This window comes from Perna viridis, chromosome 2 (assembly GCF_037379345.1).
Source record: "Perna viridis isolate PV_CMFRI_1.1 ecotype Kerala chromosome 2, ASM3737934v1, whole genome shotgun sequence".
In the NCBI taxonomy this organism is placed as follows: Eukaryota; Metazoa; Mollusca; class Bivalvia; order Mytilida; family Mytilidae; genus Perna; species Perna viridis.
The window spans coordinates 50730051-50744478 of record NC_142446.1 but is presented as its reverse complement, the minus strand read 5'-3'; the positions used below and the strand labels follow the sequence as shown (position 1 = coordinate 50744478).

The window sequence follows — 14428 nt, the reverse complement described above, 5'->3', positions numbered from 1 at the left end:
ACCTGATTGTAATGCTATATGTTGTTCTGCTGTGAATAAATTGATTTCTCTAGTCCATTTAGCTGAATTATAAATTTTAATTCCAAGCCAAGTTTTAATCATTGAGTCCCATGGTACAAGAATTATTGTGTCTCTTTTGTTGTCAACCAACAAAATTTAAAAAGTTGAACATTTTAACAATTTAATTTTCTTAAACTAGTGTTGCTAGAAATATATACAGACCATAATCTCAGAAATTAGAACTATATTTTTTTAACAATGGTTGAGAGTTGTTATAATAGACAAATGTAAGAGGAGCTGTGTTTCAAGCAACTTGCAATTAAGGATATTTACCAATAATTTCTTTTCTGAAGTACAACCATTTCTGATTGGACAAAAATATTTGTCTTGCATCTCAAGGACAAAATTTTGTTATGTGACTGATGTGATTCATGTTTTTTTTATGATTTTTTTTTTATTTAATTTTGATTATAAAATAGAACTGTTATATTTTTTTTCTGTAAATAACCTCAGTGCCTGCTATAGTTGAAAATTACCTGCAAAGCAGGTTATTTAGAATGCATCACCTAATTTATATTATTTCTTCATAAAGAGAAAAAATATAGCAGTCAATTCTTGATAACCAAAACTGGAATTGGTCAAATAACCTTTTTTTTTTCTTAAATCGCATTTTACTCTATCTGATAAAATTGCTAAAATAAATCCAATAACTTCTGAATCTACAGAAATAAAAACATGAATTGATTTTGACATGAGGTATAGGAGAGTTCTTTGTGATGTCATCACTTTCCTGTGATTTGGTTTTGGTTGGCAAAAAATCCATTGAGTGGCATAGGGTATCAACTTTAAATCATCATAACTTTGTCATTTTTAAAGATAATTGAACAATTCTTGTGGTTCCCTACATTGCAAATAAAATTCTTTTTATCCATTTAAATAAATATTTAGTAATTAGACTATATGTACATAAGATTTTAATTATAATTTTATACAAAAATAGAGGTTTACATATAAATATCACTACAAATTTATTTTTTCAAGTAAAACAGCTATAAATTCACATACATAATATGAATTATTTTATCTAAATGAAACATTTTACAGAACCAAAATTGGGTATAAAATAACAAACTTATAAAGATTTGAAAATTGGGGTTCTAATCATGAAATTGTCAATTGTTTATGTAGTTGTTTATTTGCCAACCAATTTGACACTTAATGATATGCAAATTAGTGAATATGACATCACTAATGAGATTGGCGAACTCTCCTATACATTTTTTTTTACATCTGTTATAATTTTGCATTCATGAAGCAAAAGTACATGTATAATGAATATGATGAAAGTGATGAAACAGGATATAACATCATTTAAAACCCAATTGATGAAAAGAAAAATTTCACTGGAGTGAACTTTTCATTTACTGGTTAAGTTCCCACCTTTAATTGGAAAAAAAGAAGTCATACTTTAGTAAAATCAGAAGTTATCAATTGTCTTCGCTGTTGATAAAATAAGTAGAGAATTAATAAATCTGGCATTCAATTAAATTTTCTGTATCTGATGAGTAGTATACTAAATAAAGATTTGAAGAGACTTGACCTTCATATCATACTTTAACAACAGACTCAATCTCTTTGATGGTATATTTTTATCAATGTAAAGTGAGTTATGTTGACAATTATTTGCTTTTTTGAACTTGTTGAATAATGGATGAGTATTGAAAAGGGTGCACACAATTATTATTAATATTTCTCCCTCTGAATTTATTTACTTTTTGTATTGTTTCCAGTTTTGCACATATCTCTTAACATTTATGAGGGGGGTGATACATTGATATATATTTTTTTCATAATGTGGACACATGGATACTTCTAATTGTGTTGGATTTGATCCACTTCATTCTTTTGACAGTTATTTATCAAGTGCTCAGATTTAATTAATACAAATAAAGTTAAAATGTAGTGAGAATTGATAGAATTTAAATTGAAGGAATCTTGAGAAAGTATATTAATTTATGGACAATGGCACATATTTTTAATTATACACCAAAGAAAAAGTAGAACATCTGTAACAAACCCATTCATGTTAACTGCAAGGTTGTTGGTGAACATGTGACATATACTTCCACCGGGTAGGACTTGGGGTAGGAAGTATCCACTAAGCATGCTCATCAACTTCCCTGCAATAAACTCAAAGGGGTCTTTACTATGTTTTTTGGGGGAATAGAAGATATCTTTAGTTTTCTTATAAGTTTTCTATAGTTCTGAGAACATATATAATACCCCTTCAAGTTCAGTAGTTTGAAAATATTATTTTTCTAAGATATGCCCTTTTTCTACTTTTTTTTTAAAAATTTTTAAATTCCGACAGTATTTTGTGCATTCATTATTGAAAAATATATGATTGATTGTAGGGGAGACTTTTTTAGTGTAGTTTTGTGATAGAATTGTCAACAAATAAAAATTTAATATTTAACTATTGAAACCCAAGTTAGATGTTTCCAAAAATTCAAAAACAAAATTGAAAAAAATACCAGATCATATTTTTGTTAAATAGTAAAGGTACATGAAAGAACTGATTATTTTTTTTTAATGACTCAAAAATTCAATAACACCCAAAGTTATGATGAGAAAGTGTTTATACAGAGATTAGTGTTTTGTCCAGTAATAAATGCTTCTTATATTAATGAAAATAAATTGAAAACCTTCAAAATTTCAATTTATGTTTTTCTTACTGTGTTATTTTCTCAAAATCAAAATATGGGACTTATAGCAAACAATTAATTGAAATTGCATAACTTGATAAAAACACAATGAACTCAATGTTTTGGGGTTTTCTTTTGTTTCCTCTTTTTGTATGTTTGTTTGTTTGTTTTTTTTTGTTTTGCCCTTTTAGTTTGTCACAAACAGCTTTTACAGTATGCACCATTTCCTTGTGTATGTTCTACAAAGGGACATAAATGATAGGGAATTTTAAAAATGGTAAAATAGCAATTAAGGATCTGATGTACTAATGGCCTAAAAACATTTAGTATTTCCAACATGAATTTTCTCCGTCTTAGTAAATAAGCAGGCAAAAAAATGATTTTGGCCATTTGAAATACCAATAATAAAAATATACATTTTGAAATTTTGCAAGAAAACCTTTAAACAAACTGGTTGTAAGATTATACTTAATAGAATAAAATAAAACTTTGATTGAGAAGGCATATTATGAACTGACTTGTAATATTTTATATGAAAGTTGTCAAATTAAAAAAAAAAAACTCAAGGCAAAAGATAAGACAGATGTGCAAAGAGAAATTTCTGTGATAAATTTAATTTGCACGAAATCAGGGTTGGTGAAGAGTTGTTGAGTTTCCTCCGCTTCTGTTATCAGCTACTACATTTATGCACTGATTCATCGTTGCAAAGCAACTGAAAACCTAGAAGACAATATTGGTCATAGTAAACGATCTCATTAGACGTAAGCTTAAGGAAATTAGTACAGAGGACGGACAATAGACTCCGCGAAAACTTGTAGCAATTAAATTTGGAGAGGGGTACTTGAGTTTGATGGGATTGTTAGCTAGAGAATTCTGAACACCTGTGCCGCTATGTAAGAACAGCTCCCCGCTACTCTTCAATGTAACAAACAAAAAAATTCTCATTTCAATTGATCTTGAACTCTGAATAGATATCATTGATGATAACTAACCGAGGTGTCATTTTTGCCTTTGTTAGAAACAATATGAAAGTACTTGACGCATGCTGTATATACATTTAAACATGAATTTCAATTCTTTTGATATTTGAGTCCTAGGGTGGTGATTTCTACAGTAAATATGCCCGTAGAATCATTGATTTCTGTTTTAATAATAATGTACTCTGGTAATATTTTTTGAAGGTTCAAATGTATAGATAGAGGCACTTGAGATTTTAATTCTATGGCTGCTGGGATTTAATATTTTGGCTCTTTGCAGGATTTGCTCATTAAGATAAAATAACTTGTCAATCAATGTGGCAAAGGTCAGACAAACATGTGACAAACTGTTAGGGGCTGTCATTGTTTTAATATTGGGAAAATTTCAGAGAGTGCTTGACATTGAACACCTCCTCATTTATTTTGTATCATTGTTTTCTATAGTGAATTTGGAGGATTTCAATGGTAGCACTGTGTGTGGTACTTCGGGACAAAAGTCAATGTATAAAATTATACTTCCAATCAATGGTATACCTTCTGACATAAGGACTATGTCTCTTCATTCAAGTCAATGACAAGTGTCATAAAACTTTCAAACACCTATACTTTGTATACATCCTTTGATATTAAGGAAACATACTGAATACAAAATATATATTGATATCACACTGATCAATATCTTAGTTTCCTTTGTGCTTAAATCTTTTTTCCATAGAAAAATAATAGTTCTTAAGTCTTTGACTCTCTTGGGTTTTTTGTTTGTTTTTTTTTTTTTGTGTGGTTAAGTGCAAGTCCTATATAACCACAAAAGTCCATTCATTTGACATTTACATTGGTTTCTTCATGATGTCTTAACATGTAGTGTCTTGTTGAATCTAGAAATATGAAATCTAATGCTTCCATTTCAGGTATGGTAACCAAGGTAACCAAGGTTGGCAAGGCAACATGCAAGGTCAAGGCAATGCCTACAACAGAAATCAGCAGAGAGGAGGTTATGGAAGTTACGGTGGAAACTGGAATAATAATCGAGGAGGCTGGTCAGGGAACCAAGGTGGTGGAAACTGGGGAGGAAATAATAGAGGTGGTTATTCAGGAGGGCATCAAGATAGAGGAGGCAACTGGGGGAACCAAAAACAACAGTATGGTGGGGGAAATAGGGTAAGATCTAATGAAAAAAAAATAATAAATTACTGGTATTTAATTTTTTTTTAATGATAAATTTGAGTATTTTCTTCTATGAACACATATTTGTTAACTAAAAACATTTCCCCATAAAATGCAGTCTGGTGAATTATGCTTACAATAGAGGGATTAGTACTGTATTTCATCAGTTCTTCAATTTAAAATTAGCAGGAATTAAATCAGAGCACCTGTTAAAATGTAACTTTCATTAAATGCAAATAACATTACTTTATTTTTAGTTCTGTCATGGGTTTCATAAAATATCTCAAATCGAGATTTTTCACCCACTGCCTTAAGTTTTCCTGATATCCTTAATTTAAGTGATTTGATTGGTAGAAATTTGAGTTGAGGAAGGATTTTAGGAAATTTTAATTCAAGATTCTTTATGAAACCCAGGCTGACCTAGAATATTTGTGATGTTCCCTTTTTTTTCTTACAGAATAATAGAGGAAGAGACAGATATAGACCATACTGACGTGTTTTTGTGAAAATAGCAGAAATGATAAAACGATTTGGATGATGTGAAACAGAATTGGAAACAAATGTCAATCACAGTTACATAATAAAGTCACACTACAGAAGTCATTAATGATCTTATATAGTTTATAAAATGTATTTAAATATGACAATTATTCAACATTTAGTGACCGTCTGTTGGGCATTACTGTTTTTTAAGAAGTTCAGTAGCTTTAGAACTCTTATCCTCAGAAGCCATATTGTAACTGTATTGGATAGTGAATAATATTTTCAGTCTTATTGTTGTACTTGATTTATTAGGGTAACGCTTAAGTTAATTACTTAATTTTTATTACACATCAACATTCTTCATAAATTTCCATAGCTTTTTTGCATGTTTTTTTAATTTTTTATACATACTCTTGAGACTTTAAAAAGTCAGTGAGGATATTATGAATGAATAATGATCTCCTTACCACAGCTAATAAATGTACTGAAGTACCAGTCCTTATGAAATTCAGACACTGTGCATATGTATGTGATTCATGGTGAAGATAAAAAACCATGTAACAAACAATGCTTTTTCATTCAACATATGCTATATTTTCAGGTAACAGTTGTCTTTTCCATATTCAGATCTGTACTTTTGAGAAAAATCATATGTTTATCTCCCACTAAAATCAAGAACAATAACTCTTGCCAAGTGCTAATTTTATGTACAATCTATATAAATTTTATCTCAAAAGTGCAATCTGTGACTGGTTTTGTGGTCTGTAACTAATTCTAAATAAGAAATAAAAGTGAATTTTGTGGGTTTTTGACACCCATGAATCACCTTCTGTCTGACCCCAACATTCAATCAGTCAATCTGATTTTTATAAAGACTGGTACTTAAGCATGACAACAAGTTATCAGTTGGCTCTTTATAGCAATGAACATAACATTCAATTTTTGTGATTGAATTTATTTCATGCATTTTGAAATAAATTCTACTTCTATTTTGGCCACCTTAGAAAGGACTGCTTAGAAAATTTGTTTTCCTTTTTTTTATCATTTCATAATGATGATAAAAAATTTATTCTTAATGTCTTAGAATGATGGCTTTGATTGTTGTCTAGAACAGATATTTTGAAGTCCATGAAAACCAAATTCTTAACATTTTTTCAATTTCACAGCATTTGGAAAAACAAATTTTAAGTGTTTTATATAATGTATTCTGTGATATAAAGTGTCAGTCTTTGTAAGAATCAGGCTGTGGGTGAAACATGGTGTGAAAATAAAAACATCATTTTGATAGTGTGATTTGACTGTTTGCACCATCAGAATCAAGGAAAAAAGACAATATTTTTCATATCATTTTGGCAAATTGAGTCATAATTTCATTGAAATGCTCTGAAAATGGAACATTTCAAGGGCAGATACTCTGTCAAGAACTTCATTTTTCTAACATTCTATTGAAAAAATTCTGAGCAAAGCCAGTGATGCAGAGATCAAATAATGATATTTTCAATTAGAAAAAGTATTCTTGAGTGAAATTATATTGTCAGATCAGTGGCATGTTTCTGATTTTTCCATTTTGCCTGATTCTTACAAACACTTACACTTAAAAGCCTGGAAATATTGTCTCTGTTATTTTCACTTATTATTCAGACAGAGATAATCTGTTTTGTGTTCAAATTGTATTTAAGTAAAGAATGATTTGACACAACTGTAAATATATAATGATCATCAAATTTTATCATTATGATTAAAATTGGCCAAATTATATTGGACCTGAACTTTTTAATGTTTGTTTATTCTTAGTTTTTATCCATTTGTCAGTTCATTTGTCGTTTTTTTTTTTTTTTCATTCCAACATGCCATAAAGTTTGATTACATAATATACAGATCAAGTTTAGATGTAGTCAGATTTTTAAGCCATAGTTATGGCCCTTTGTTTAGAGAAAATTTTATCAATAGTTATTGTCCTTGACTTAAGGAAAATTATAGTCTTAGTTGTGGCCCTTGACTAAAAGAAAATTTTATCCATAGTTATTGTCCTTGATTAAAAGAAAATTTTATCCATAGTTATTGTCCTTGATTAAAAGAAAATTTTGGCCACAGTTACAGCTAAAAGAAAATATAAGAGAAAATTTCTTAAATACTAGTAATAGAAAAAGTAATAAAATACACTTTTTAGGTAATTTAACCAGAATGGAATGAGTTTTATGGCTATTTAATGCAGGTCAAGATTATATTTGGTAATTTTCAGAGTTAAGACACTCGAGTTATCAATGATATAGAAACGTGATGTTTAAACTTAGAATGCATTGATAGATTTGAATATTGAATTATTTTTTGTCCATAGCAGTGTAATAAAAATCGGATTATTTTTTTTCTTCAAAAAATATCCCATGCCTCTGGGCTTTTAAAATGGTTGGTGCCTAGTTTTTTTACTGGACAAACTTTGAGCTTATATAATTGAGTGTTGCACATAGTTGTTAAATTTCATCATTTAAATATCTAGTGAATGACCGTGTAGGTAAACTTGTATGTCTTCAATAGTAATAGACATAACTTAGTCAAAGACTGGTAGCATTAGGCAATTCTGTATCCGACTGGATTTTGTCGAAAACCGGTAGCATTGGGCAATTCTGTATCCGACTGGATTTTGTCAAAAACAGGTAGCATTGGGCAATTCTGTATCCTACTGGATTTTGTCAAAACAGGTAGCATTGGGTTATTCTGTATTCGAAATGATTTGGTCAAAAACCAGTAGCATTGGGCAATTTTGTATCCGACTGGATTTTGTCAAAAACCGGTAGCATTGGGCAATTCTGTATCCTACTGGATTTTGTCAAAAACAGGTAACATTGGGCAATTCTGTATCCGATTGGATTTTGTCAAAAACAGGTAGCATTAGGCAATTCTGTATCCGACTGGATTTGTCAAAAACCGGTAGCATTGGGTTATTCTGTATCCGACTGGATTTTGTCAAAAACCGCTAGCATTGGGCAATTCTGGATTTTGTCGAAAACCGGTAGCATTGGGCAATTCTGTATCCGACTGGATTTTGTCAAAAACAGGTAGCATTGGGCAATTCTGTATCCTACTGGATTTTGTCAAAACAGGTAGCATTGGGTTATTCTGTATTCGAAATGATTTGGTCAAAAACCAGTAGCATTGGGCAATTTTGTATCCGACTGGATTTTGTCAAAAACCGGTAGCATTGGGCAATTCTGTATCCTACTGGATTTTGTCAAAAACAGGTAGCATTGGGCAATTCTGTATCCGATTGGATTTTGTCAAAAACAGGTAGCATTAGGCAATTCTGTATCCGACTGGATTTGTCAAAAACCGGTAGCATTGGGTTATTCTGTATCCGACTGGATTTTGTCAAAAACCGCTAGCATTGGGCAATTCTGGATTTTGTCAAAAACAGGTAGCATTGGGTTATTCTGTAGTCGACATGATTTGGTCAAAAACCGGTAGCATTGGGCAATTTTGTATCCGACTGGATTATGTCAAAAACCGGTAGCATTGGGTTATTCTGTATCTGACATGATTTGATCTGTTTTATGGATGCCATGTTTAGAATACCAAAAAACTTTGGTCTCCGTTGTTAGTTAGATGTCAAACGATAATTTATAAACTCCCCTTTCTGCCAATTTATGAATAATGACTTTCTGTCTGAATGAATGCTAGACATCGGCGGGCAACTAAGATTTGTTTTACTGGAACGTATTAATTTTGTGTAGTTCGTGTAGATTAAAACTGCGACACTGGTGTAGATAGAAGCCAAGACAAGTGCGTGTTTAACTTTTCATTACCAATGTCAGATAAATTAAATCTTTAGTGGCAGTTTGTGTCAATCAGACGGGGATTCGACACCGCAATACCACAAACATTCCTTCTTTCTGTCATAACAAAGTCCGGTGGAGAAATGCTGAAATTTCTATGTTTATAATTTTGATTGACTAATTGACAGAGCTAAGTGCCTGACGAGCCAAACATTTTGATACGGCTTAAGGTTGACTAACCTTATGTCAGCCCTACCTAAACAGGATCTTATCATTTTATTGAATCATTAATTATATCTTAAATGGATATTTTCAATTTCCGAATTTGAAAAAAATGTTGCTGTCATGTTGCTTATATCCGGAATAATCTATATACATGCACATGTTACCGCAATATAACAATGCACAGCAACTTAACTTCATTAGTGACCAATGAAACTATTCGTTTTAACTAGTTTTCTTTCAAGCTGCGCATAGTTCTTTTTGTTGCCTTCACGGTTTTATGATGTAATATTTTTAATTAATGTTATTTGCATGTCCAGTTTCTCACTTTTCTATTTATAAATTTATAATATAATGTTAGTAATTTACAGGTTTTAAAGCATAAGTAGTTAAATTGTAAATTGCGTTTTCGAGGTCTTCAGCTGGCAACATTGTTTTCAAGCTAACCAAGCCCGAATGCTGTCGGGTGTAAATTTTACGTATGCAATGAACAAATCCAGAAATTCGGCTTCGCTCCTCGAAAACAAAATTACGCCATCTTGGCCTACGTGAAATGCGTAATGACCAGTCAGAAACGTCATCAACAAAAGCAATCAAAAGCCTGAAGCCACAAAAACACATTATACTTCTGCAAATGAGAACGGAATGATGAAGGGATGGTTGATACGGGAAATATGAAAAACTCGAGCTGTAAATTGTCGTATTATTTTTACATATAGATTATCATTAGTTAGCAAGAATAAAACTGAAATATTTTACTATATATATTTTATATTTTAAACCAGTTTATTCAGAAGAGAAAAAAAAACTAAGTATTTCAGAACTTAACAGAACATTACTGGAAGAGTAATCGAAAACAAAGATTCTAGCGGAAATCAAAAGAATGTAATACAGGGACAAAAGCCAGACACGGAAAACAGAGACAATTATGCTTATCTTTATCCACTGTATCCCTTTTTTAATCATAGTTTATTTGGAGAGGCACAAGTACGGACTCGTTTTTTTTTCAGGCTTGTTTCTTGAAAATTTAACATGATAAGTTGAAAGTTATCTTGAAAAACTTTCTTGAATTCTTAAGTTGCTGTCTTATCAGCTTCCGTACACGAGCCTCAAAATGTTCATTTCCTAAAAGTTATTGATAAGCATGTACAAAATGTTAGTGATACGACAAAAACTATGAAGGATTTAAAAAAAATGCCGAAGCGTCAATTATATAACGGAACAATTCAGATACACCAAAGTCCAAGTACATGGTGAAAACAGGAAACAGACGATATAGCTTCACAATGTAACGAACCGAATAAAAAAGATTACAAATAGACACTGGAGATAAAGAAAACAAGACCGAACACAAATAAATATCTAAAAACTAGCAATTTGTGAACTCCCCCCAAAAAAAGCGTGAGTGACAACAGGTGCTTCGGAAGGATGACCTTGTCCTGTTCCGCTAGTGCCAAACGTCTGATTGCAAGCGAGTTTATTAGATTGCGGTATCCGTTTCCATTGCTAGATTTCTTAGGTTATGTTTGTTCGTTATAGAAATCTTCCAAGTGGCAAACGGGGAGAATTAGAAAATGTGAAATTGTTTTCATACGAGATCTTTTTTAAATTCCCGCAATTAAATAAGGGGACATTTGGTATAGTGAAATGAATGTAGGACAGGAAGTCACAGGACAAAAAGTCACGGACAAAAAAAAATCACAATTGCAAATCTAAATCAGACAAGACAAGATGTCCCGTGACTTATTGTCCTACCAATTTTGTGACTTTTGGTCCCATGTCTTTTTGTCCGTTTACCAGTGAAATTATGCGACATATCACTAGCTGTAAGCAGATTTTCACTCAAATTTACCCTGTAACATAATATCTTATGAATCCTAATGACAAAATGGAAATAGAATAAAAATGACACAAAAAAGCATTTTCGTTTGACCAAATAGAGAACAAAATTTTGTTCTTGCAGAAATCAAATAATTCATCTAATAAAACACCAAAAGTAATTTGAATAGTAAACATCGTGAACGTGAAAACTGTAGCTTGAAAATTGCAAAGTGTATTTACTCTGCTAGAATTATATTCTAAAATAATGCATAATAAACGTGTCATAAGTGTATAATATGAACAAAGTATTAGTGTCGTAGTGTCAATTGTTTTATTGCTATTGTAAAAGAAAATTTTTGTGACGGTCTTAAAATGACAGCTAAATAGCAGGGTGCCGCTAAAATTAACCAACCATTACCGCCGGCTGAACACTATATGTGCTGATGATTGGTTTCTACGGCTTTACTTAGACAAGTGTCAACAATTACCATTTAATACTGAATCATGTATGATGATAACCATAGGATTCGACCAACTTATTCGGAATTACAGGACACATATCATAAAAAGAATCGTTATAAGTTCGCCAGTGATACATTTCGTACCAAGCCCTGGATAAAATCATAAATATACCGAATTTGTAATTTTGCATAAGCATTTAAAACGGAATATTGAGTTGACGATGCCAAGTGACTTCGTCACTTCCGTTCTACCATTAAATCAATATTTCAGTTTGCTACAGTGAAACGCATAATTTACGCATATGAACTTTACTGCATTTATACTTGACGTTCTTGTATAAAATTGAAACCATCTTGTCGTAAACGATCTAAAGAAAGGACGGTTTGTCTCATTGGGATAGGGATATGACTGAACAAAAAGTCAATTACATCCCTTTGGTATAAAAACATACTCGTAAAAATCAACTCCAATTAAGAAAATTCTTTAAAAAATAATAACAATTCGAATATTGCTATTAGGTTTGTTTGTTTGTTTGTTGGGGTTTAACGTCCGAGCAGCAATATTTCAGCTATATTCAGACGATGAACATGAAAAGGATGATAAAATGAACATGAAATGATGATGAAATGTAAAAAGGATGGGACACAAGGATAATAGGGTCGACAAATTTTGATTGCCACTAGAAAAAGTGGGATGGGTAAGGTCGGGCAATTTAGCCTCCTGTTGGGAGCGCAAAGGTTCCTATTCCTATCGAATACCACAACAGGGTTCTTTAACGTGCGAGGAACGTGGCATTTTTCCCCAACACGGTGCACCACTATGGTTTGCGGTCAGGTTTTCCGTATTATAGCCTGACAACCCCAGGATGTAACATGCCAGGGGTACCCCATTCCACCACCTGGGGCACACATCACAGTTGCTCTGTGGGCAGAGCGCCTATTACGACAAGCTTAGTGCTGCTGCAGGCCTATTCTTTTAACACCCGGACCTGCACGGGGGCGATTGCTATTAGGAAATAATACTGCAAGAACAAGACCACTTTAAGAAAAGAATATGTCCGGTCTAGCTATATGGGTGTCTTGACCTTTCTTTCGAGCATATGGCACATTTTACTTAAGTGTCCAAGTGTTCCTATCTATATAATCACTTGAGTTTGACCGAATGCAAGGGTCATCTCACAAGCAATGATACATTAATACATGATAGTCTTAATGCATACATGTAAATCATACCACTATGGACGTTCGTGAACAAGCTATAAGGGTGCTTTTACGGTCGTTAAAATTCATAGCCCGTCATCACTGATAATATGAAAACTTTTATACCATACTTCAGAGTGTTTTTCTCAACTTGAGGGTAGAGATTTTATGTAGTTGAGGCTATCATCTTATCAGTTCGGATTCAGACCATATCTTGCGCTCAGGGAGTCTGTCAATATTTGATAATCGATAACGTTCCATTCTTCGCGGGAAATGGCTGATTAATAGCCAAGTTTTGGTCCTGAAAATTTAAGTACGTGAACAAATCGGAGGTAAAATAAATATGATGTGTAATTTGACGATTAAAAAAGGAATTTTGTTATCTCTCAAGTGTAAAATACAATTGTGCTGGTATCCGGCTAAAGATTTTTTATTCAGTGTGACAGCTAAACAAAATTTTCACCTCAATTTTTTTTCAGAAGGGAGTTATTCCTATTTATAAATCATTTCTATAGAAAAAGCAAAAATGCCATTTTTCGAAGAAACATAAACTGGAATAAAATGCTTCCAAAATTCATAGAAAGGTCTGAAAATTTTTATTAGATTTCCAAGCCTTTAGAGTTTATGAAAAATAATTTTAAATAACCCGTTTGCGAGTAATTTATTTTTTATTTCATTCCATTTTATTTTATTATATTTTTTTTATTTTTTATTATTATTACTATTTACTATTATTTTTTGGCTCTTTGAAAAACAAATCATAAATGAAATAAATCGCCAGGTGGCATTTGTATATCAGTTTTCTGAAATGTCCGAATCGCCTGTATGAAGTGGTTTAAATCTTTAATTGTTACCGTACGGCGTTCGATTTTTTTGTAATCTGTATCCCATATTATCAGAACAACGGCGGAAAAGTACGCGTTGCCATTGTAGCTCTCAGTAGTTAGTTGTTATGTAAGTGCTGGAAGAAATGTCGTCAAATCTGTCTGAATACAAAACAATGACTTGACCTCGTCGATAAATTATTAACGAGTACTGCTGTAATAGACACTTTCCTTTCGCTGATATACTCATGGTAATATTTCAACTGAAAAAGATGACACTAACCGATTCATTTCAGTTCAAAATAGCCTAATAAGGTTGAATTTAAAGAGTCCATTACATTGTTATGTCGAATGTACTTCAATTTTTCAATGGATAAATATTTGTACCATTGACAACGGGAAAGTGGAAATTACGACGTTGAGAAACTCTCAACTGCATCTCAACTCCTTACTAGTGGCCATATTGTTCTGCTATTACAAATCTTTTGGTTAAACAACTTTCACTAGCCTCTCATGGCCTCTACAAGCATCACTCATAATTTAAAACGACTCTCCAAGAAAGCTATAAAGACAACGAGAAGTGATTTTTCATGCTTTGTTGACTTTTAGAGTAAATTAGATTTCTGCATATTCTGTAAGCAACGATAGGCTATCCAGAGACTCTCCGAAACACTGAAGAGGTACTCCGAACTACTCTATTCCGGAAGTCGATCCGTTAGACTAACATTTCTATTTCTTTATTCAGCATCAGGTGAAATAAATTGACAGGTATTTCTTTACCAGACAAACACAATCATCTGG

At 32.0% G+C, this 14428-nt stretch overlaps 1 protein-coding gene across 2 annotated transcripts in view; it reads left to right on the top strand.

Moving 5' to 3' along the window:
- Positions 1 to 7106, top strand: part of LOC148625648 (5'-3' exoribonuclease 2-like) — a 40184-nt gene extending 33078 nt beyond the window's left edge. For both annotated transcript variants that reach the window (XM_088569303.1, XM_088569302.1), the window contains exons 29-30: positions 4591 to 4840; positions 5304 to 7106. In XM_088569303.1, coding sequence (XP_088425429.1) covers positions 4591 to 4840; positions 5304 to 5339 — 286 coding nt within the window. In that variant the 3' untranslated portion in view covers positions 5340 to 7106. The remainder of the gene's footprint in view (positions 1 to 4590; positions 4841 to 5303) is intronic.
- Positions 7107 to 14428: the final 7322 nt, after the last annotated feature.